General features: G+C 35.1%; 1 protein-coding gene across 2 annotated transcripts; it reads right to left on the bottom strand.

The window, feature by feature from the left end:
- Nucleotides 1-5,574: 5,574 nt before the first annotated feature.
- LOC110775858 (histidine-containing phosphotransfer protein 4) lies at nucleotides 5,575-19,258 on the bottom strand. Of its 2 annotated transcripts, XM_056843108.1 has the most exons (10): nucleotides 19,017-19,258; nucleotides 18,854-18,942; nucleotides 13,737-13,805; nucleotides 10,133-10,175; nucleotides 7,035-8,189; nucleotides 6,797-6,927; nucleotides 6,599-6,667; nucleotides 6,419-6,490; nucleotides 6,046-6,118; nucleotides 5,575-5,866 (listed from the first exon to the last, which is right to left on the bottom strand). In XM_056843108.1, the coding sequence occupies exons 5-10, from the start codon at nucleotides 7,092-7,094 to the stop codon at nucleotides 5,819-5,821; spliced, it is 453 nt and encodes a 150-aa protein (XP_056699086.1). In that variant the 5' UTR covers nucleotides 7,095-8,189; nucleotides 10,133-10,175; nucleotides 13,737-13,805; nucleotides 18,854-18,942; nucleotides 19,017-19,258; the 3' UTR covers nucleotides 5,575-5,818. The 2 variants fall into 2 exon arrangements, with proteins under 2 accessions (XP_056699086.1, XP_021836144.1); XM_021980452.2 differs by lacking the exons at nucleotides 13,737-13,805; nucleotides 18,854-18,942; nucleotides 19,017-19,258 and having other exon boundaries at nucleotides 10,133-12,333.
- Nucleotides 19,259-20,919: the final 1,661 nt, after the last annotated feature.

Raw genomic sequence — 20,919 nt, 5'->3', positions numbered from 1 at the left:
GACGACTCGAGAGCCTGAGGGGTTCGACTCGAGACTTTTCGGTTCGTGAGAGATTCAAGCTCGACTCGGTCAAAACTTTGATTAAATTTATATTAGAAAATCGGCAAATTTGGCAAATACAACCTAGTAAAGTTCCCTATTTGCCAATTACAACCCCAAATTTTTAATTTTGCTAATTACAACCTCAAACTTATACATCCATTTTAAATTACTACCCGAAGTCATTTTCCGAAAAAAATCACCGGAAGATGATGTCATTTTTCGATTTTTTTGTTTTAGTTCTTATTTTTCGATTTAATTTTCTTTATAGATTATGTAATTGTTTTTTTTAATAACATAATGACGTCATTTTTCGGTATTTTTTGCCGGAAAATAACTTTGGGTTGTAATTTAAAATGGATGTATAAGTTTAAGGTTGTAATTGACAAAATTAGAAGTTTGAGGTTGTAATAGACAAATATGAAACTTTATTAGGTTGTATTTGCCAAATTTTCCTAGAAAATCTGCGAGAAACCATTTTTTTTATTTTTGATTTTTAAGGAAAATAAATTCATTAATTAATACTCCGTAAAAAGTTCATATGACATTTATAAGAGAAATATAGATCTAACAAATACATGACAAATTGAATCAAATAGAGGTTTCCTTCATCAAAATTACGGTTGTTGAATAGATCTTGCACGATTGAACGTCTCTCATATATAACGCTGGAACATGCAACCTTTTAAGATAGAGGTCCAACGATTTTGTTGTAGCCGCGAGTATGATTTCCACTTGACTCATCTGAATGTACCTCGTCCAGATTAGGAACCTACCTTGGATTTCCTCCAATTTAGGAAACCAACTAGAGTCGAGCTTGTTTTTCTCATTGACAAATTTTCTGCTAAACTGAATTCTTGGAAATCGAATACTCTCTCAAAAGCAGGAAGATCTCTCCCCATTAAATCTTCCCTCGTAGCTATCCTGAGGTACTACATCCAAGTTCTTGACTGCCCAAAAGGTACTACTGTCAAACTTGATTCGATTTGTTCCAAAAAATTCCCGGGGGGGAGGGGGAGGGGGAGGGGGAGGGGGAGGGGGGGGGATTGGGGGATGAACAAGAGAAAAATGCGTTGGGTGTCATGGAAAAATATGGGTATGTCTAACGTAAACGAAGGGCTGGGTTTTTGCAGTAATGCGGAGATCAATTCGGTGGCTCTTGCAAAATTGTGTCGGAAGACGGAAAATAAAAACTCTATTTCTTCTACTCTTATCTTTGACAAATCTGTATAAAATCTGCTCCTACTTCCTTTTCTATGGGGTCTAACATCTGGAAAGCGATTGGAAAAGGGTGGAGTTTGTACCACAATAGCCTTGCTTGGGAAGTGGGTGAGGGGTCTTCCATTAACCTATGGTCTGATAAGTGGGTTGGCAAGGAGTCGTTAAGGTTGTTACTAGTGAGTCCGCTTCGGCGGGGTGAGGAATCAAAACTGTGAGTGACATCAAGGATTTTACTTCTTCTCAAATTTCTTCCTTTCTTTCCTTCCCTACTACAAATGATTTAGGGTCAGAATTGGCTCAAATGTTTTTTTCCGAAAATCAGATAGAATTTTTTCTGATTGGCAAAAAAAAAAAGGGAAATTATGTTCTAGTCTAGCAAGAGATTTCATAAATGATCAAAAGCTTTCCTTTTATGTAATGAAGATGATTGGTAGTGGATTTGGGAAACCGTGGGGAATCCTAAGATGCAGTTTTTCTACTGGCATCTTTGGTAGGATAGACTCGCCACCAAAAAGAACCTGAACTTCAGACTCCACTTTAGCCCTTTATGTTCTTTCTACCCAGGGGTTATTGAAGATAATGTGCACCTTTTTAGGGGTTCTGTGAGGGCAACTGAGTTATGGGACAAGTTAGTTTTCGTTGTGGATGTTGCTCAACCTTTCAATACATGGTTCAAATCTAATCTGCAAGCTGCCTATCTTGGGCTTAACATTGTGCCTAACATTGTCCTTTTTGCTTTTAGAAATTAGGGGTTATGAAAACACAAAAATGTGTGGGTTTTCGCTCAAACAAATATCCCCAATTGCTTCTTCAACCAACCAATCTTCATGGGTTGCTTTAGAATGGTTGTTCACTAAGAATAATCACTCTAGAGAAGGAAATCCCAGCCCCCTTCCATGGTGTCCCCCCCCCCCCCCCCCAACCGGGGTTCAGTAAAATCAACTCAGACTCCTCTTTTGTTTCTCCTCTCCTTCCTTCGGGTATTGCGGTAGTAGCAAGAGACGGTTCTTCTTGCTGGATTGAGGGAAGATTCGTGACTGTGTTTTCCCATGATGCTTTTGAGGGTGAGATCTTGGGTATCAAGGAAACTCTTTCGTGGGCTACAAAGAGTTTTAACTCCCAATGCATTATTTCTTCATATTGCCTACCTGTTGTAAATGAGACCAATGGCCCCGGTTATGTAATTCGAGACATAAACTGCTTATTTGATGTCTGCAGTGAAAAAGTTGAAGCTAATCAAGGCATAATCTTGGTATTTGAAGCTAGATCCACCAACAAATTATTGGCTGACTCCTTGGCTAAAAATGCGCGGAAAATTGTAATATGATCAATGAGAGATGTAATTTTAAAACCCCTCCCCCGGTCTGTATTAACGATTATTTTGTTGACGCTAACTTCGTCCATCCAGGTGCTGACCAAACTAATGAGGCTATGTCCTCAAACTATGCTACAACTGAAGTTTTGAGGGAGGACAGTACCTTTGCTGCCTCCCAAGTTTAATTTATTTGCTCCTTTTCACCAAAAATAAAATAAAATAGGGAGACTAAAGAACAAGGACGAACGCCACCCATATGATAAAAATTTATTGAATTTAAAAGACAATAGCTGAGTTAAATGAAGACAAAGGGTCGAAAATAGTCTAATTTCTGAAGAAATTAGACTATTTCCGACCTACGATGACCAAGAAAATAAACCCTAGAAAATGAAAGAGGGAGAGAAAGAGGCGAGAGATATTTTTCCTCACCCTACCCCGTAATTGCGAGAAACTACTTTAGATCCTTAAACCAATTTCTTTTAAAGCGAGAAATAGGAGTTAAACTAATTTAGGGTCTCACATTTTCAATTTTTCACCGTTAACGACCCGAACCATTTTTCTCCATCGTTAAGGACCTATAAAAAAATTTCCGTCCAAAATATTTTTAAAAAAATTGCAACACTTTAAGTTTTGTCACTATTCATACACCAACTTTGACCATATAATTTTTAATAAATATTAAAAGCAAATGTTATCAAATAAAATGTCATTGGATTGATTTCATTATATATTTTCATAATATATATTTTAAGATTTTTTAGAAAAAGATAATTAGATATAATTATGGTCAAAGTTGAATATTAGCAAACGTGCTAGTCAAAGTGTTGCATTTTTTTGAAACGGATGAAGTATAATGTAAAAGGTGTTAGGTTATGAACAATCTAATTGACATGCGGAAAAACCATAGTTGCCAAAATCCATATAAATCACATATTCAATTAGCACAATTTAGGAATACATACAATCTGTGATGCGTGCCTTCCCTTAGATGCTCCTGAACCGAACAAGAATAAGTTATGACGAATAATGTCGTCCCTCCGTAGAAAGTCCACATCACGTTATATAATACCCCTAATGATTGCTTAATGGAATTTAATATACTACTCATAACAACAAGATGCATCTTTCTTTTAAGGATCTCATTTCCTAAGAAACTCCACATTTAAGCGTGCTTGGTTGGGAGAAATCTTAGGATGGGTGGCCTCCTGAGAAGTTTTCTCAAGGTGCGCGTGAGTGAGGACAAAATGCGCCGGAAGAACTTGTGTTGGTTCTTGAGGACAGTTGATTCACCCTTGATGTGCATTGGTGATTTACTCGACTCCGTCTGGGGTCGGGGTTTACACGTTCGGATCCACCTTAATTTCTTGTTGGGGTTAGTGTAATCAATGGGCTAGACATATTTTTGTTTTTGAAGCAGAGCAAAAATGGCAGGAGTGAGAAAATGGAGTGAAGAAGATGATGAAGTAGGAAATTGGAAATTTGGGATGAAGATGAATGGGTCTAGGAATAGGAGAGGAGAGAAGAAGATTTTTTTTTTTTCTTTTTTAAGTGAACAGTAGAATATTGGATGAGTAAGGGTATAAAGGTAAAATAACACTAACGGAACACTAACGGCCGTTAAGTTCAAGGGTATTCGGTGCAAAATAAGTTTAAATAGGGGTATATTATGTATTTTGAAACACGCGGGGGTATTTGGTGAATTTCGTGAAACCCCAGAGACATTTCATGAAAAAACCGTTGTTTAAATAAAAAATAGAAGGAATTTCAATCCACGTTAATTAGTCGTTAAATCGCGTATATGATACCGAACGTAAATAACAAAAAGTGAAGAAGGGAGTAATAATTATAACATTAATCATTTAAGTTATTAATAATGATGTTAATTTTGTTTTTTGAAATCTTTACAGTCAAACAATAAATAAGATTTGAGTTAGATCAGGCCAGACCAAAAAAAAAGTTCAATTCACGCCAATTTGAGTTAGATCAGACCAGCCCCAAAAAAAAAAGTTCAATTCACGCCAGGTCATGAAAATTAAGGTACAATTGTTTTTTAAACCCTTAATGAGTTATGTTGGTTAACATATAGGGAGAAAGCAAGAAAATGGAGGACTAATTAATTTGTAACTCAAGTTGAACCGCTTTAAAAAGACAATGTTTTTTTTTTCTACTACCACTGTTTTTCGGAGTTCTACTCATTAACTGTAGCAATACAAATCAAGGAGAATTCAAGAAAGGGTCACTCATGTAAAAACTTTTTGTTTTAGAAGAAGAGACACAGAGTGCGAGAATTTATTAAATATAACTAATATAAGATCACGTGCGATGCGCGGATTGTGTAAAAATACACTATCATAAAATTTATATGAAGTCTGAGTAACTGAGTACTTATGATGTGGGTAAAAAATTAAGGTATATTCAATTTAGATAACTATAGGCCTATAGCTTGTAGGTATCTTATATGTTGGAAATTTAGTGTTGGATGTTGAATTAGGATTTTGTAATATAGTTGTACGTACAAGTTCCTACAAATATCCTCAATAGTTGTATTGGAAATTAGGTCCAATGCATCCAACACTCACTTTCTATCAAGATCAATTCTATCATGGTCATTATACTTAGAATTGGATACTTCTTGTCCATGACAATTCTCTCTTATATAGATTTGGATCACCATCACAGTCTCTGAAGACAATCACACTATTATCTCCATTCACCACTAAGACTAACAACTTCGTCGCCATCAAGACAACTAGGCTCACAACCAGTCCACCCATGTACATTGAAATTGTTAAAGAGTTATACCAAATTCATCATTCATATTTCCAAACAAAACCTTGCTGAAAATTGTCCAACCACATTGCATTCGTTAACGTTGCATTTAAGTACTTATATTTTTGAACTTTAATATAATCAATTCTTGATGAATGAAAATTTGAAGCTTGAGTTTTAAAAGGCAATAGACCAATCAACAGCAAAATAATCTAAACTGCGCCATGGAATTATCATTAAATTAACCCACCTTTCATTCAACCAAAGACTCATACAACATAAAATTTATCTGTTACATAAGGGAGTTGAAGCAAAAGGGAGACATGCAAAACTCTCCCTTTTTCATGGATCAGTTAAAGATCAAGAAGCAGGGCCTAATTAAGGGATCTGGTCTGCAGCTGAGATTTCTAGATCATAAACTGGTACAACGTACGTAATTCACCAATCACATTTCTGAGTCGTAATTTCTTCCATCTAACGTGGGCGAGTAGCCATCTCCCTTGGTCCAACTTGTCTAACTAACTGAATATCAAAAACCCAAATAGTAGTTAGCTAGCAACACCAAAGAAAAGAATACCTAGTAGCTAGCAACAATGGAGACAGGAATATAATTTAAAAGCACTTGTGATTTTTCTTCTTCCAACTCGTAATTCGTAAAAGGAATAATACTAATAACCGGTATAATGAATGTGAATATAAACCTGAAAATAGGATTCAAGTTTCCTTTTCAGAGTCGCATATTCTCTCTTCAATTGCTGGAAAGTCCTCATGCAGCTGCTCACACCATGCAAAAGCAATAGGCAACAAAAGTTAGGAAGCGAATTGAATGAGACAACAGACATGATTCCTAATTTCCCTAAACTAACAAGCCTATCAGTTGATTCTGTAGATGACTACTAAGGTATGTAATGATAACGTTGTTGAGTCCATCAGTATCTTTAACAGATATCTCAAGTGTTTACTAACAAGCAGTCCTTACAGAATCTCAAAAAAAAGAAACTAGAGTGTCTAAATAAGATCATATAAATTAGACTAATAAAAACAAAGATTCCTGGATAAAATTAAGAGAATTACCCATCACTGTTTCCTGCCCTGCAGTATTCTTTGAACTGATTGCATTCATTTCTTACCCTTTTGGCTCCGATGCTGTGCCAAAAGAAAATTATGTGTTTAGCTTTCGAGGCCAAAGATTGTTACTTCTAACTAACAAATTAATAAGTAGATCAAATATTTTGCCATTTTTTCATGTGGTACCTTGAGCAACTTCCTTTAAACTGTTGCATGATATTGTCCAGCCTTACAAAATCTAGTGAGCTTCTTTCCCTGTAAATAGAGGACAACTCTGTTACTATTGACATAATCATAAACTTCTGAAAAACCATTGGCTTGTTTTCACTGGTTACAAAATAACTTCAGAAGTTTTTAAAATAGAAAGACAGAAAAATGTCTTACATTGCTTGTTCTAGATTAGCTAGCAACCTTCCTGAGTCTCTATAGAAGAGAGTTGCAACTTCCTCTACAAAATTCGGGTTCGTGTCATCCTGCAATTCTTCTAGCTGAATAAATTGTTCATCCAAAAATCCCTGCAAAATAACCCATTATTATGTTAGAAGACAGTAACTAGCTGAAGACACAATCTATAAGACCTAACTCCAAGAACTAAGTAGGATAGAATGGGAACAAAGGAAACCTGATCAAAGAAAGATTGTCTCATCTGAGCAACTTGACGATGCAATTGGTTACGCTCCATTACTGTGGTAGTAGTGGTACAAGTGTAACGAGATGGTTTTTGTTTCAAGTTCTGTTAACTGAAGCTTGAGTGTTAGTTCATATCATATGGACACACCAAATGGGGTTTATATAGTAGGATTCCAGGATAGGAGAGAGAAAAAGGGAATAAAAGAGTGAAAACTAAAAGAGAGGGGAAGAGGGAAGTGAGAATGTTCTCAAGTAGGGATGGTTTGGGGCCACAATTAAATGATTGAGAACGATATGGTATGGACTATGGAGCATAAAACCAACAGATAATGGATGCACTGTGAAGTTGGCATAGCATTTTACCTTTAAACTATGCCAGGAAGGAGTTTTAAACAAATATTAGAAAAAGGAACATACCAGACTGACAAACCCGGTTTGTCATTTTATTGGCTGTGAAAATTAGCTCCTGCAGATTCCAAAAATTTTCCTGTACCCCCTAGTGAATTGCAGTTACACTTAATACATTCTATTCTTAGTTGATTCTGTTAAGTACAAGGTTTAAATAAAACTTCTGTCATCTATAAATATAATACTGTGTGTAAATATCTTCAGAACACCGCATATATAATACTGTGTGTAAATATCTTCATAACACTGCATATAAGATGCACCCTGATGTGGATATCTGTGTACCTATCAGCGCCATGGTGTGCACTGGTATGTGAGGTACGCGTTTAGTGTATGCCATTCACGCACACCTCATGCCCCAACATGTGTGGTGCTCGAGTTGGTGGTTGTAATTAGCTCTGTACACTTGGGTGCATGGCATAATTTGGCCATTCGGTGCATTATCAGTCTAAAATCTTGCTAGCATGCTTACCACTCATGAGTGGAGCATAAACAATAAATGTAACCCTGTAATAGAAACTAAATTAACCAAGGGGTTAGAGAATAGTACGTATGAGATGCCAAAGTAGCTAAACTACAAACAGAAACTCTGCCCTTGTGTATAGTAACGACCAGCAAGCAATCATAAAGCACTTTTTCTGTCAGTTCTTTTCACAACAATTGGAGCTTTGGATGGGCAACAAGTATGGGAAAACTTCACCATACCTGACGGCTACGATTTCTTGATTGAGAATATTCTCTGTTTAAAAGTTTTAAAAAAAAACATATAAGATAAACCAAGTTAGAACAAAATAGAAATTTTACTCATGTGATAGAATTTGACAGTAAAGTAACAAACTTGTATAAGACGTAAAATCTTGAGCTTCATCCCTGTTTATAATATACTCCATCAAAGGGCTTAAATTTAAAACTTGCATAGTTCTTTTTTTGAATAAAATACTGACTATTCAAATGGTTAACCAAGTGTGTAGCTTGCAGCACCATGTAATTCGATAGCATTATGCCAGACTAACACATTTAAGGTTATGACCCGGCCCATGATCAGCTCTACTGTATGGAGTTATGCTACAAGCCTACAATTGTTGGCAGTTCATGGTAAAAGGCACTTTAAACCATCATAAAACACAAGATTCACTAAGAAAAAATAATTGCTTGGCATATACCACATTTAGTTGTTACTAACCATAAATATCATTTTTAGGATTAGATATCATATTCTAGGTACTGCTAATATAATATTTGTAGCATAAGACAGACGAATCTATCCTAAATGAGCCAAAGCTAACAATTGTTTTCCTTTTTCCTTATTTTGGAAGAAACAGGTGATTGTTTTAACAATATGTTATGAGGATTCCGTCATTATTTTATGAGATTACAAATGCATCTATCGCAAAAGGAATAAAATTTATGAAAGAAATGACAGGCACTCAACAAAAACAATTCATAAAAACTAGTTAACATACAACGAATCGTGCTCGATTTTGGCTTAGAAAACTGAATTTTCAAATTCTTGGTGCCAACCCTGTGATCATCCTCAAAAGAGAACCTTCACTATCGCGGCTAACCTCCTTTAGAATAATTAATTTTATTTTATTTGCAAAACATATCTTCTAAAAGGCTAAACCTACTGCTATGAATGCCAAACAGGGAACAGTATCTTTGAGAAGATCAAGGATCACAAATAGGGGGTCTAACTCCTTAGATTGGGACACATATAGGCACCAGTACCACTTAACCTACCAGCCATATTCATCCAAGCAGCAGTATCATAGGATTTTGACTATGTTTTCTTCTTGCATTAATGGTGTGTTTGGATAGAGTAATACAGAAGGAAAGTGAGGGATTCATCTTCCCTTGTTTAGAACTTTAGATATCACGGAGTATTACTTGGGAAAAGGGAAAAGAAGAGAATTGGAGGAATCCATTTTTCTTCCCTTCTAATAAACCAAATCCTTACTATGTTCGAAGGATTTGGAAGGAAAATGCAAGCTCAAGTCTTCTTTCCCCTCACCTCCCTTCTTTCTCAAATTTCCCCCCCCCCCCCCCCCCCCCCCCCCTCCTACTTCCATAATAGCTATCCAAACATGGTGCAAGTGAACGAGATTTAGTCATGTAAACTTGGCTTCAATACAGTTGTGATGCTTGTCTAAAGACTAAACCTTTAAAAACAAATTTATGCTCATTGTAGTAGACTAGTAGTATACTTCAGAAAATGACTGACTATCTGAGCCACTGACCAGCAGCCAAACCTCTCAATTTGAAGTTTTTAAACTCTTAAACATGTTCACTTTATTGAGAAATCAAGTTAATTTCTGCATAAGATACCGTAAGGTACTTGCATTATTACTAAGGAGAACAGTTCAAAAAACCCAATTAGACAAGAATTTTTTAAAACAACATAGATAAAAAGAGCTGACAAGTGACAACAACAATTCTGAACTCTGAAGATCCAAAAACGACAATTTAATTTTCATCTAATGGTTTGTGCAGTGGTGCTAAATGAAATGGAGTTAAGTTCCGGTTAAAATAACCAATCTCAGGATATTTCACAATACTCAAGAACAAAATAGTTGGATTCTTTGGGCCGAGACTACCAAAAACAGCAGACATCAACGATAAGAGAATCATGTAGTGAGAAACGGGAAAAAAAACGCTGAATAATGATTGATGTAAAATATTTACCTTTCAATCATTAGTCATTGTCATGTCCTCTTTGTTCAGCTTACTGCAAAAATATTTGCACAATTGTTAATTGGGAAAGAAAGTGCAGAGAGATTCTAGCACCCTTTATTCTGATTCCACAGCCAAGAGAAATGAGAGTTGGAGAAAGTGAAAATCAGAGTCCTCTTTCCTACACATGCAGCCTCTCCAACGTTTCCTTTAATACAAAAGTGTGGTCACATCTACTCCTTTGTTAAAGGATTAAGAGTAAAAGATAGTAAGGTGAATGTGGGTGGAGGGGGATCAGAATATGATCTCATGTTTCCTTCAGGCATATGTAGTGGTTCTCTTTGCCCCTATCGTTGTCTCCTACCCGTATGTTGATAAGAATCCCAACTCTGGACAACATTAATGTTAGAAACATGGATGGAATTCGAGCACGAAGCCAACATTTGTTTTTTATACATCACTTCATGTTTGAAACATCATACCAACGCAAGGATGGAACAAAGTAAGAAATTCCCTAATCTTAGCCACAAAAGCAAAACATAGCAATTTGTACATACATTCTTAGTGGAGAAAAAAACAAAAGGAAAGTAAACATACATAAACAACAGTAATGAGCATTAAGGCAAAACACAAAAGGGAGAGAGAAAGGGAGTTTTGGCTGGTAAATTACGATGCATCGAATATAAATACTCCTCCTATCTCATACAAAAATTGTGTACATTGACTTCTACGCGGAGGTTAAGGAGAGTGATAACTGAAAAAAGTGACTAGGTAGGTGTGGGGCTCAACTTTGAAGAAAAAGTACCGGTAAAACTTAATTACGAATAAAGATGGAATATCCATATAAGTTAATACCTTAATCTTTTGGCCGAAGAATAATTCCAGCAATTATGAATTAAACAAGTCTGAACATATATGTATTTTACATCAAATTTGGCCTTCAACAAAAGGATTATGCAACATATTGCCTCTAAAGTATGCCAAGGACTTCATGATGTTTACAACTCCTTTTTTTCTTTTCCTAATTGGTAATGGGGAATACAAGTTTATGAATATTTCTACAATAGTTTAGACATTTCAGTAGTGCATATATCCCTTTCTAGGCTATAAGTCTATAACTTTTGGTTCTTGAACATTGCAACTTAACAGGTGAAGGTTTCAATTCTTGTACTTATAAAATAATGAAAAAATCATTTTCCAAAAGGAGGTTCTTTAATTTACATCAAACTTTGAGATAACTCAACACATAGGGTTCCACAAATTCATAAGCAGTATAATGTTAAGAAACTTGGAGATTAGTCATCATATAGGGTTCTACTAAATCACAAGCAGTGTAATGTTAAGAAACAAATTTACTACAAAAATCTACTAATATGTGAATGGAAAACCATACACTTAGGGTGCGTTCTCTTCACCTTTAAAAAAAAAGTTTCAGGTCCAAGAAGTTCAGATAAGTTGCAACCAGGTCCTATAAGTTCTAATTAGGTCCGATAAGTATACTCTCTCAAGTTTAGTCTCTTGAAATCATGTCCAATAAGTACAAATAAGTTCATGCGTTATAAGGTGAAGAGAAGTGAAGAAGGATTCCTATAATATAATTTGTATTATAATTTAAACTTAATCAACCGAAGATAACCATATATTAGAAAAGAAAAACTGTTCCAATCATGGCAAGATGAATCTTCTAGAAATAATAAGGGTATTGGTACCCTAAGAAATAATTTTACTACCACAAAACAATGCTCAACAGATTGGATGGTTTATTAAGTGAACATGAAGCCTCATGTACAAAGGACTCTTGAGACACATAAGAGCTACCATGTCAAGGAATTAGCTGCCTTTCATGGTTTCTTTAAGAATAGTATCCCCTTTAAACCATCATGAATTTGCTCGCAAGAATAATCTGAGAAACTTGTGCGAGCGAAAGCAATCATATAATAGATGTTAGCTTCATGGTAACTTTCATACAGACTTTTTGCAGATATTCTGCTTGCAGCATCAATTCTGCTCATCATCAGACGTATCCTAATGTTGAGTAGACATCATTAAGCTAGCATAGCATCTGCCGTGAAAAGCTTTTGCTATCCCTACTAGCATTTGTCTGCACAATCTACGTAAAGCTTTTACAACCAATTAGTGACTTCCTTTATAGTTCATACTTCCTCCGTTTCACAATACATGCATCATTTTGACTTTCTATACTATTTATATACTAACTTTGACCATCAATATGTTTAATTATATTTTAATAAAAAAATATAAAAATTTGATATTTTGAAAATATATATTGAAATTAACCTAATAACAATTAAAAACACAAAAATTATCTTTACGTATTAGTAATAAATTTGGTCAAAGTTAGTAAATGAATAGTGTGAAAAAAGTCAAAATGATACATTTATTATGAAAAGGAGGAAGTATGATACGAGGACTTAGATATTCGTGTCAGACACCGGTACATGTCTAAGTGTCATGATCCACTATTATGAAAGTTTGCTGTGTTCCTAATCCAAAACAAAGTGCCTAGCCATACCCATGTCATTAAGAGAAAAAAAAAGTCCATAACCATGTTAGAATGTCAAAGATCCGACATGGGTACTTTAAGTGAAATAAACAGTCCAGCATAGCTTCCTTCGCCTGTAAATTTCAACAGTAATGTAACAAGTTACCTCCAAGTAGGCAACAACATGTATAGATAGGTGAATAACTTAAAACTCAATCTGCTCATTTACATGTCAAACTTAAAACTTTTCAAATCAATCATCTACTAGTTCATTCCCCTCATCATCCCCGGTCAGATTGTAACCGAACTTTTAAATTTACAGGAATCACTATCATTATAGTTTCCCAATTCCATTTGAGTAACACAATTAACAAGGGTGTATTGTTTCTAGAAATAACACTTCTTATCAATATGTTGACATGCAGCATGCTTATGGATTCCAACATGTAAAATGAATGAAAATTATTACTATGTTGTATCCTTGTGTAGAAAATATAAATCTAAAAAAAGAAAGTTTTTGTTGAAAATATCCTTCTTAAACATAACCCTCATACGTAGTATATTATTAACTGATAAAATGAAGAGAGATAACTTGAAAAGACCACAAAAGATATATATGCTATACTCCATACATTGTTTTCTTAAAATGTTCTCATATTATTCCCTCTAATTCAAAGCAAGTGTTCTTCCAGAATAATTTGTATAGAATATAAGAATCTGTATGAAAAATCTAAAAACAACTTGTTAAATATCACTTATTCGGATCTAAGGGATGAAACAACTATCCATGTTCAGAGTTCAAAATATAGCTAATCAGAACGTTTATAAAGACATCTCACTTTAACATAAGTACGAGTAAAAGAGAAGTACATGTTTCATGAAAATGTGTATATGAACATGACAACTGATCAAAGTAGCAAACATGCATGAATATATATACGGACTACTAATTATCCTATTCTCTCACATGAACATGAATGATAGTAGGTCGACCTCTCATACTTCTACGCTACATATTTTTGAGGATTGTATAAAGATTGATCACAATGACGAGAGACAATAATAATACACTAATGTAGACTTGAAAGAGTTAAAGTTTTGAAATCAACACACCTTGACCAAAGATTATCAACTGATCAAGAGTCTTTTGAACATCATATTTTCCAGCATAACGATACCAACCTAACAACATCAAGTTTAGGTTATTAGTAATCACACAAAAGAATGCATTTTCAACATTAGGAGAAAACAGCAAAAAGAATTAGTATAAAAAATATTAAAAAATCAAGTTTTCCTAATTATTAAAGTAAATAAATCAAGACAGTTTTCTATAGTTTTGCAATTATTTGCTAATGTTAAGTATTTAGATACAAAATTCAAATACAATTTAGATATGGGGTATGTAACAAATGCACAACTCTACAACAACATCAATATGAAGCCTAAATCCCAATGATGGAGTCGGCTACATGCACAGCTCTACATTATATTTATTCAGTTAAAGGATCGAAATTCTATACGTATTTGTAAAGATGTTAACAAAACTTGAGCCTTGATGTTCAAAAGAATGAACAGAAACATAATTAGAGAAAGTAAAAGCTTTTCAGAAAGACCATTTCAAGAAGACCTCCAAAGTACTCCGTAGTTAGGAAAGAAAAGAGGTTAATTTAAAAATGGTTGAGTCTTGTACTAAGGATTTTAGGGGAAGTGGAGTGTAAAGGTATGCTATAGCAGCCCACCTCTTGGTCTTTCTAGATAAAGGGACTGGAAAACTTTATAAAGAATCTTCACTGTGTCTTTATAACAATTAGCAATTGATGGAAAGAGTACTTGATATAAAACAAATTACGGTACTATAATTAACAGTACTGGATGCTTCTAAACTCTAAAGTGTCCACAACTAAGGCAAGGGTAGTGTTAGAGATAAAGATGATCAAGAAGCTAATCAAGGGATCAGCTAAGGAAAAATAAGGTCACTCTCAAGGGTCTCGCCTACAAAACTGAGTAGAATGACGAGAAGGTGATGGCAGTGGCAGGGGCGGTGGCAGAAGAGATATAAAGGATTGGTATCTGAGGAAAAGATGGTGCTTAGGATGGCTGTAATAGTGGCTTACTATTCTAGGAAGAAAAGATGTTCCAAACAGGTAAATCAGCCAGTAAACTGTCACATTCCATAAAATTTGACAATTATGAATCTACCAAAACGCAAGCAGAAATAGACATTCTGTTACAGATGACAGCGAGGTCAGCAACTTAGTTTTAAAAGGCGCGAGGTGCACCAAGGCGCAAAAGTCCCTGGACCCAAGGCGCAAGGCGAAGGCGCGCGCTTTTCGTACTCAAGGCGCACAAATTTTTAATATTTTGTGGTATTTATTTTCAAAAAAAAAATCAAAATAGTAATACTTGTTGTCACAAGAGGTAAGATAGTAATTACAATAAAATCAAAAGCCTTTGTTAGGAAATAAAAAACCAAACAAAAAGGGACTAAAGAAGGTTCAAGTAACTTTTTAGTGACTCGCTATTCATTCAGATTCTCAAAAGAAGTGCGCTACACCTTACATAAACAGTTTAAAATAGAAAAATGAGGATTTTGCATGACATGTCATTGAAAGACAAGGAAAAATGGAAAAATTTAGAGTTTTCTCTCTCCTCTTTTCAATATAGTAAATTCTAACTGTTAGGGAACCACTAAAATCACGTGGTTTTGGCCAATTTTATTAAAAAATTATTACTTGTCAATAATCGGAGCCTTATACCATAAGGCGCGTAAGGCGCTGCTCCTTGAGCATGGGAGGGTGCCTGAGCCTGTCATGGCTAGGCACCAAGACTTGTGCCTTGAGCCTAGGCGTGCCTAAGCGCACCCAAGGCGCGATTTTTAAAACTAAGGTCAGCAACAATAGAAAATTAGAAAGCTATAGACTTGTAAGCAATTCTATTCAGGTGTATTTGCGATACTACACATTAGACATTCCAGTTACAGAAGAAGAAACAAATGTAATCCGAACTTGCTTTGAGGCAGGGCCTAGGAAAGATAAGTTGAGAGACGTATTGAATTTTGAAGCACTTCCAATTGAGAGTCACAAAAGAAAAATAGAAATAACCATGCTCTTTAGACAAAGTTCTCTTACACATACCTCACATAGTCACATCCTTTTCCCTCCATTTCCCTCCGAATCACGCTATCCAAGCACACAGTTAATGTAATAAGTCAATAACAAAGATCAGTTAAAACCTCAAGAATTTTCAGATATTGTTTGAGAAATAACATAACATCTCAACATCAAGAATACCTTGATACCTCTGAAGAGGTTCCTGCCTAGGACAAGATAAGGGAGGATCGGAATGTAGCCTTGCCCCTATGTCACATAGATTCTCTTTCTACTAGACCCTAAATCCTAAGTGCAATAACTTTCCGCCACTTCACAGCAAATTAGAAGTGCGAACAATTAAACGAGTTATTAACTTATTTTGATTAATCTATTATAATCAAAACTCAAAAGCTAAAGAATAGTCTTTGGTTGTCCTCATTGCAAATTGGACAAAAGGATGACACCTGCAACTAGTAAAGTAAAGGAAGATAGGAAACGGTAAAGAAATTTGATGAGCAACAGACAACGGGATATATGATGACAGAAAGGTAGGAGATAAGTTCCAAATTCGAACTGGGGATAAGACTCTGCTTCAAAGTTCTAGATTCTTCTGAATAGAGTAGTACATGTAACTGACAATACAGAAATTTCTTCTCTCATTATTCTATCCCCTAATCCCCAACTCAATATCATGTCCTAACAACCACGCCATGCCTTTTCCTTTGATGTAATAACGAGTATGGCTAGTTTGTTTTTACAACAATCAACCCTACTAAAAACCCCGTCCAACTGCTTGAAAACTAGGCACTCCAAAAACAAATGAAAACCCAGATTTTAGCAATCCAGAAGGATAGCCAACATTCAGGAAGGATGAGCTTTTCTGTGAAATTCATATGCCTGCTTATTCTATACCTCTATAAGAACTATACTGCTAACTTTTTATATCAGATGATCAGCGACTTACTTTGCAAGAATTCATATAAGGAAACTGACCCCACACAAGTGAGTACAGGAAAAACGTTATTTGTTTTCAAATTCATAGATCAGAATAGGATCTGCTTAACTTTTACATGAAACACGATGTTCCAGTCTTTCCCAACTTAGGGAGGGTGTGCTAGATACCCAAAAGCCAACAAACTACATTGCTGAATTTCACTAGATAGATGCTAAACGCTATTCTGTAACTATGAACATATAGGTTCCGTACAGCCCTCTTGGAGATTCAGTAATTAGTTGATTGGTATAGAAAATAGTACAACCCTGATTGTATCAAAATTTGAAACCCATGTTAAATGGAGGAAACTCTTCATATTCTGCAAACACATGACATGAAGTGACAGATATGCTTACACAACCACCTAAGAAAGAGAACACTGGCAAAATGGACTTCATTAAATAATAGATATTATCATGCCATAGAGGCATTAAAAGAAGAGTTGTTGAGTGGAAACTAATGGTTAACTATAAGCATAAGGCAAGCTGCAGTTTCATGACAGTCAGGAATGACTGAATGATCCCCAAGACAACACCGAAGAATATATACAATTTTAAATATAAGTCCTCACACTGGACAAATATAGTTCATAAGTTTATGATGGGTAAAGGCTGTGAAGGGTGTGTGGTAATGTGGTATCCCCAATCCAACAGCTAAATCGCACTGATTGATTTCAACTGGTTATATGAGCAAACCAGCCACATAAATCATGCAAAAGCAAACAGACTTCAGAAGCCGATAACTACAACTACAGGGTGTCAGCATGTTTGATTGACATTTCTGAAAAGGGATAAGATTCTCATGCATTGTAATGTACCAGAAATTTATACTATTCTTTGCTTCGAAATGGAGAAACAGGACAACAACTGGCTTAGTTTATTGTGCCTTCAAGTGAGGCTTAATGGACCATGTAGTGTGTATGGAGAGGCACTAAGGATATTACCACTCACGTAAGAGATACACACATATTTTTTCCATTGTATAAGAACTGTTTGTTTTACCTCAAGCACTCACGTCATCAAAATGTTCATTCTACATGTCATCCGGATGTACCACACTCACGATACATCCACACTCTTCTTTCTTTTTTCTCATTTGGAGCTCCCCTCAAATGAGAAAACAAGCCAAAAATGTTTATATGTTAACCGGATGTACAAGGGAATTGCCCGTATGTCATATATTCCTTCCATCCGGAAATAGTTGTCTCATTATTCAAACCTTACATCATTAAAGTTTCACAGTAATTTCACTAAAATACCCCGTACAATAGTTCTTTGTTCCATCCTCTCTCGGTCTCTCCACCAGCCCATTACAAAACCATCAGAATTAAATTTCATCAAAATACCCCCTTATAGTAGCTCTTATCCATCTCTCTCCACAACTCCATTTGATTTGATGTATATTCGGAAATCTAATCATAGTCTATTCCATACTTAGGGCACGCTTGGATTGGGTGTAATGAATTATGGGGGTAATAAAAGTCAAACCACCATAATAAAAGGACAATGAAGGTGAATTGAGGTGGTTGTAAGGAGGGTGGTGTGGTGGTATTGTGATAAGAAGTTGTGGTAGTGGTGGTGTTGTGAGGAGAAGGGAGGAAGGGTGGAAGTAATTACCCCCCAAATGAGGGTAATAATCACCCTAGTGGGATGGTGGGTAACTATTCCCCCTATGATGAGGGTATTTGTTCCCCCTTCCCTTTTATTTTCTTCTTGCCAACACTAGCTTGTTCCCTTTGCCACCACTTCATCCCCTCATCATCACCTTCAATTACCTTAGTTTGACTTTTATTACCCCTTTAATACATTACCCTCAATCCAAGCATACCCTTATAATTAATTATAAATAAAAAACACTACGGATGTCAAATAGCTCAGATGGTAAAGTCTCGACGCGTAGTACCAAGACCTGGTATCAAATTCCGTCTATGTCATTTGTCGGCTTGCCCTTTGAGGCTCTCTCTACACCCAAAAAGAACCGCCTAAGAGGCTAAAAGTACACACAAACATGCTAAATCGGGCTAGCAAATAATCCCACGCTATCGGAAATTCAAACGAAACTATAAGCAATAATCCATTAATCACCACATAACATACAATAATATAATATACAGCAAATGCAACTAGATAAAGGAAGAATTCGCTTACAATCCTTTTCAACACCTGAGTTAAGCAATGTAAATGCGTTCATCTGAAAGGCGCGGGGAAATCCATAATTCCATTCCAATTGCAAAACCCTAATTGTCGAGTATCAAACAAAATGATTGAAAATATGAAAACAAAAACGGCAGAACTCAAATCGATTGCTTACCTTTTGCGCCGGAGATTTTAGAGATCGGTAATGCAAAATCGAGGCACCATTACCAGGAAAGAACTGCAGACTATCAACAAAAGGAATGGAAGCGAACAGGAGGTTCGAGTTCGACGAAGCGATCACTTCGAAAATGGCGCGAAAACTTGGCTATGACGTCGGCAACATTTGATTATTTGAAGTGCAAACACCATAACTCCATAAGAGTAAAAGTGCATTTTTTTTTTTTTAGTGAAGAAAAGTGAAGGAAAAGTGGAAAATTATGGCTTGTGAAGATGGTTTTTTTTATTTATGATCAAAATATAATGGAGTGAAAGAAAATACTCCCTCAATCTTTACACTTTTATTCAAAATCGGTCAACGAAAAAGTAAGAGATATTTAATACTCAAAAAAAATGTGAGAGATTTTATTGTTTTAATGAATTTGATTTTGATACGATTTTTGACACAATCTATCTTCTATCTATCTATTATATTCTATAATAACTACTTTTTTACTATTACTAAAGTAATACCCGCTGAGGTCATTACTGTACACATGGCAGCCTCACAAGAAAAATTTTCCCTCCAAAATCTAAAGATGATGTCATTAATCTATGTTTTTGCATTAAATTAATTAATTATATGAGTTAGAATTTAATTTACACGCATTCCAAATTCTAAATTTAATATTGCACCACCACTCTCCATCTCTCTCTCTCCCTTATTATTGAAAATTAGAATTAGCATTATTATTATCTGATCTTCTACCTTCCATTCTTTTTGCTCTTTTATCAAATGTATAAATTGCATTTATCTATTCTCTGTTAAATATTGTAACTTTGTTATTCATAATTTTTGTTGCATTAATCTATTATTTGTTAAGTAACAGAGTACACTACAAGTACATAAACCGGAAAAAAAAGTTTCAACAACCCGTGCATTGCACGGGTGCTAACCTAGTATAATAAACATTTATGTTACCGCATAAATGAAAAATGCGTAGAAATTGAGGGGGTAGAGCAGTGATATCGCTTCCCACCTCTAGGATCAGATACTCATTGGAGTGATTTCCTTATCTCGTATGTGCCCATGCTATTGTACAGGTACCTATACAAAGTATAAAAATTCTCTTAACTACGGTGTTAATTTTGTGTAATTCGATTTCAATGTGTAAAATATGTGATGTTTTCTAATTCTTTCCTATTGAATATTCTTGATTATTCTTATTTTCAAATAAGTCTCTCATTTAATTGCGCGTGAGATGTTGTCAATTTGGATTTTATTTCTTTTTCTAATCTCCTAAATAACAGTGCATGAGATTTGAGGACTGAAGTTTTGGAGCTCTCACATCTACCACCACTCCGCTTTAATAATATAGATTTCGGGATATGGTTCTAACTTTCAACATACTCCATAGAACATGATCTTATTGGTTGGTTGAGTAGGTCTATCTTTTTACTAATATTAAAAATTCAATTTGAATTTTAAATTCACTTTGAAAAATCAAGTACTCCCTCCGTTCTTAAATATTAGTCCCCTTTTGACTTTTTCATCTGTTTCAACTCAATATTTAAACGTAAATATCTCCAAATGCGTATGTTAAAAAAATATAAAATTTTGATATTGTTAAACTACACACCGAGACGAACAAAACAAGATCACACATGAATATATTTTGAAATACGTATTGGAAGGAAATTAGAAGATTCTCTCCAATTGTGAATAGTGTCAAGATTCCAAAAGGGACTAATATTCAAGAACGGACGGAGTAATTTCATTGGTGCACAAATTTAATTTGGTTATTAATTTCTACTCCCTCCGTAATTTATTAGGAGTCACATGTTGACCATCACACATATTAAGGAATGATAGTTGAATCTAATAAAAATAATAAAGCAAGTGGGATATGGAGTAATAAACA

The sequence above is a fragment of the Spinacia oleracea genome, chromosome 4, assembly GCF_020520425.1.
Source record: "Spinacia oleracea cultivar Varoflay chromosome 4, BTI_SOV_V1, whole genome shotgun sequence".
In the NCBI taxonomy this organism is placed as follows: Eukaryota; Viridiplantae; Streptophyta; class Magnoliopsida; order Caryophyllales; family Amaranthaceae; genus Spinacia; species Spinacia oleracea.
This window is presented reverse-complemented; position numbering and strand designations above follow the sequence as displayed.

What these genes read in the sequence shown, in the direction of transcription:
- LOC110775858 (XM_056843108.1), bottom strand. Translation starts at nt 7,094, where the DNA reads ATGGAGCGTAACCAATTGCATCGTCAAGTTGCTCAGATGAGACAATCT. An exon ending in GACAATCTTTCTTTGATCAG is followed by an intron (nt 6,928 to 7,034) that starts GTTTCCTTTGTT and finishes GTTATTTTGCAG; the next exon opens with GGATTTTTGGATGAACAATT. An exon ending in AGGGCAGGAAACAGTGATGG is followed by an intron (nt 6,119 to 6,418) that starts GTAATTCTCTTA and finishes TGGTGTGAGCAG; the next exon opens with CTGCATGAGGACTTTCCAGC.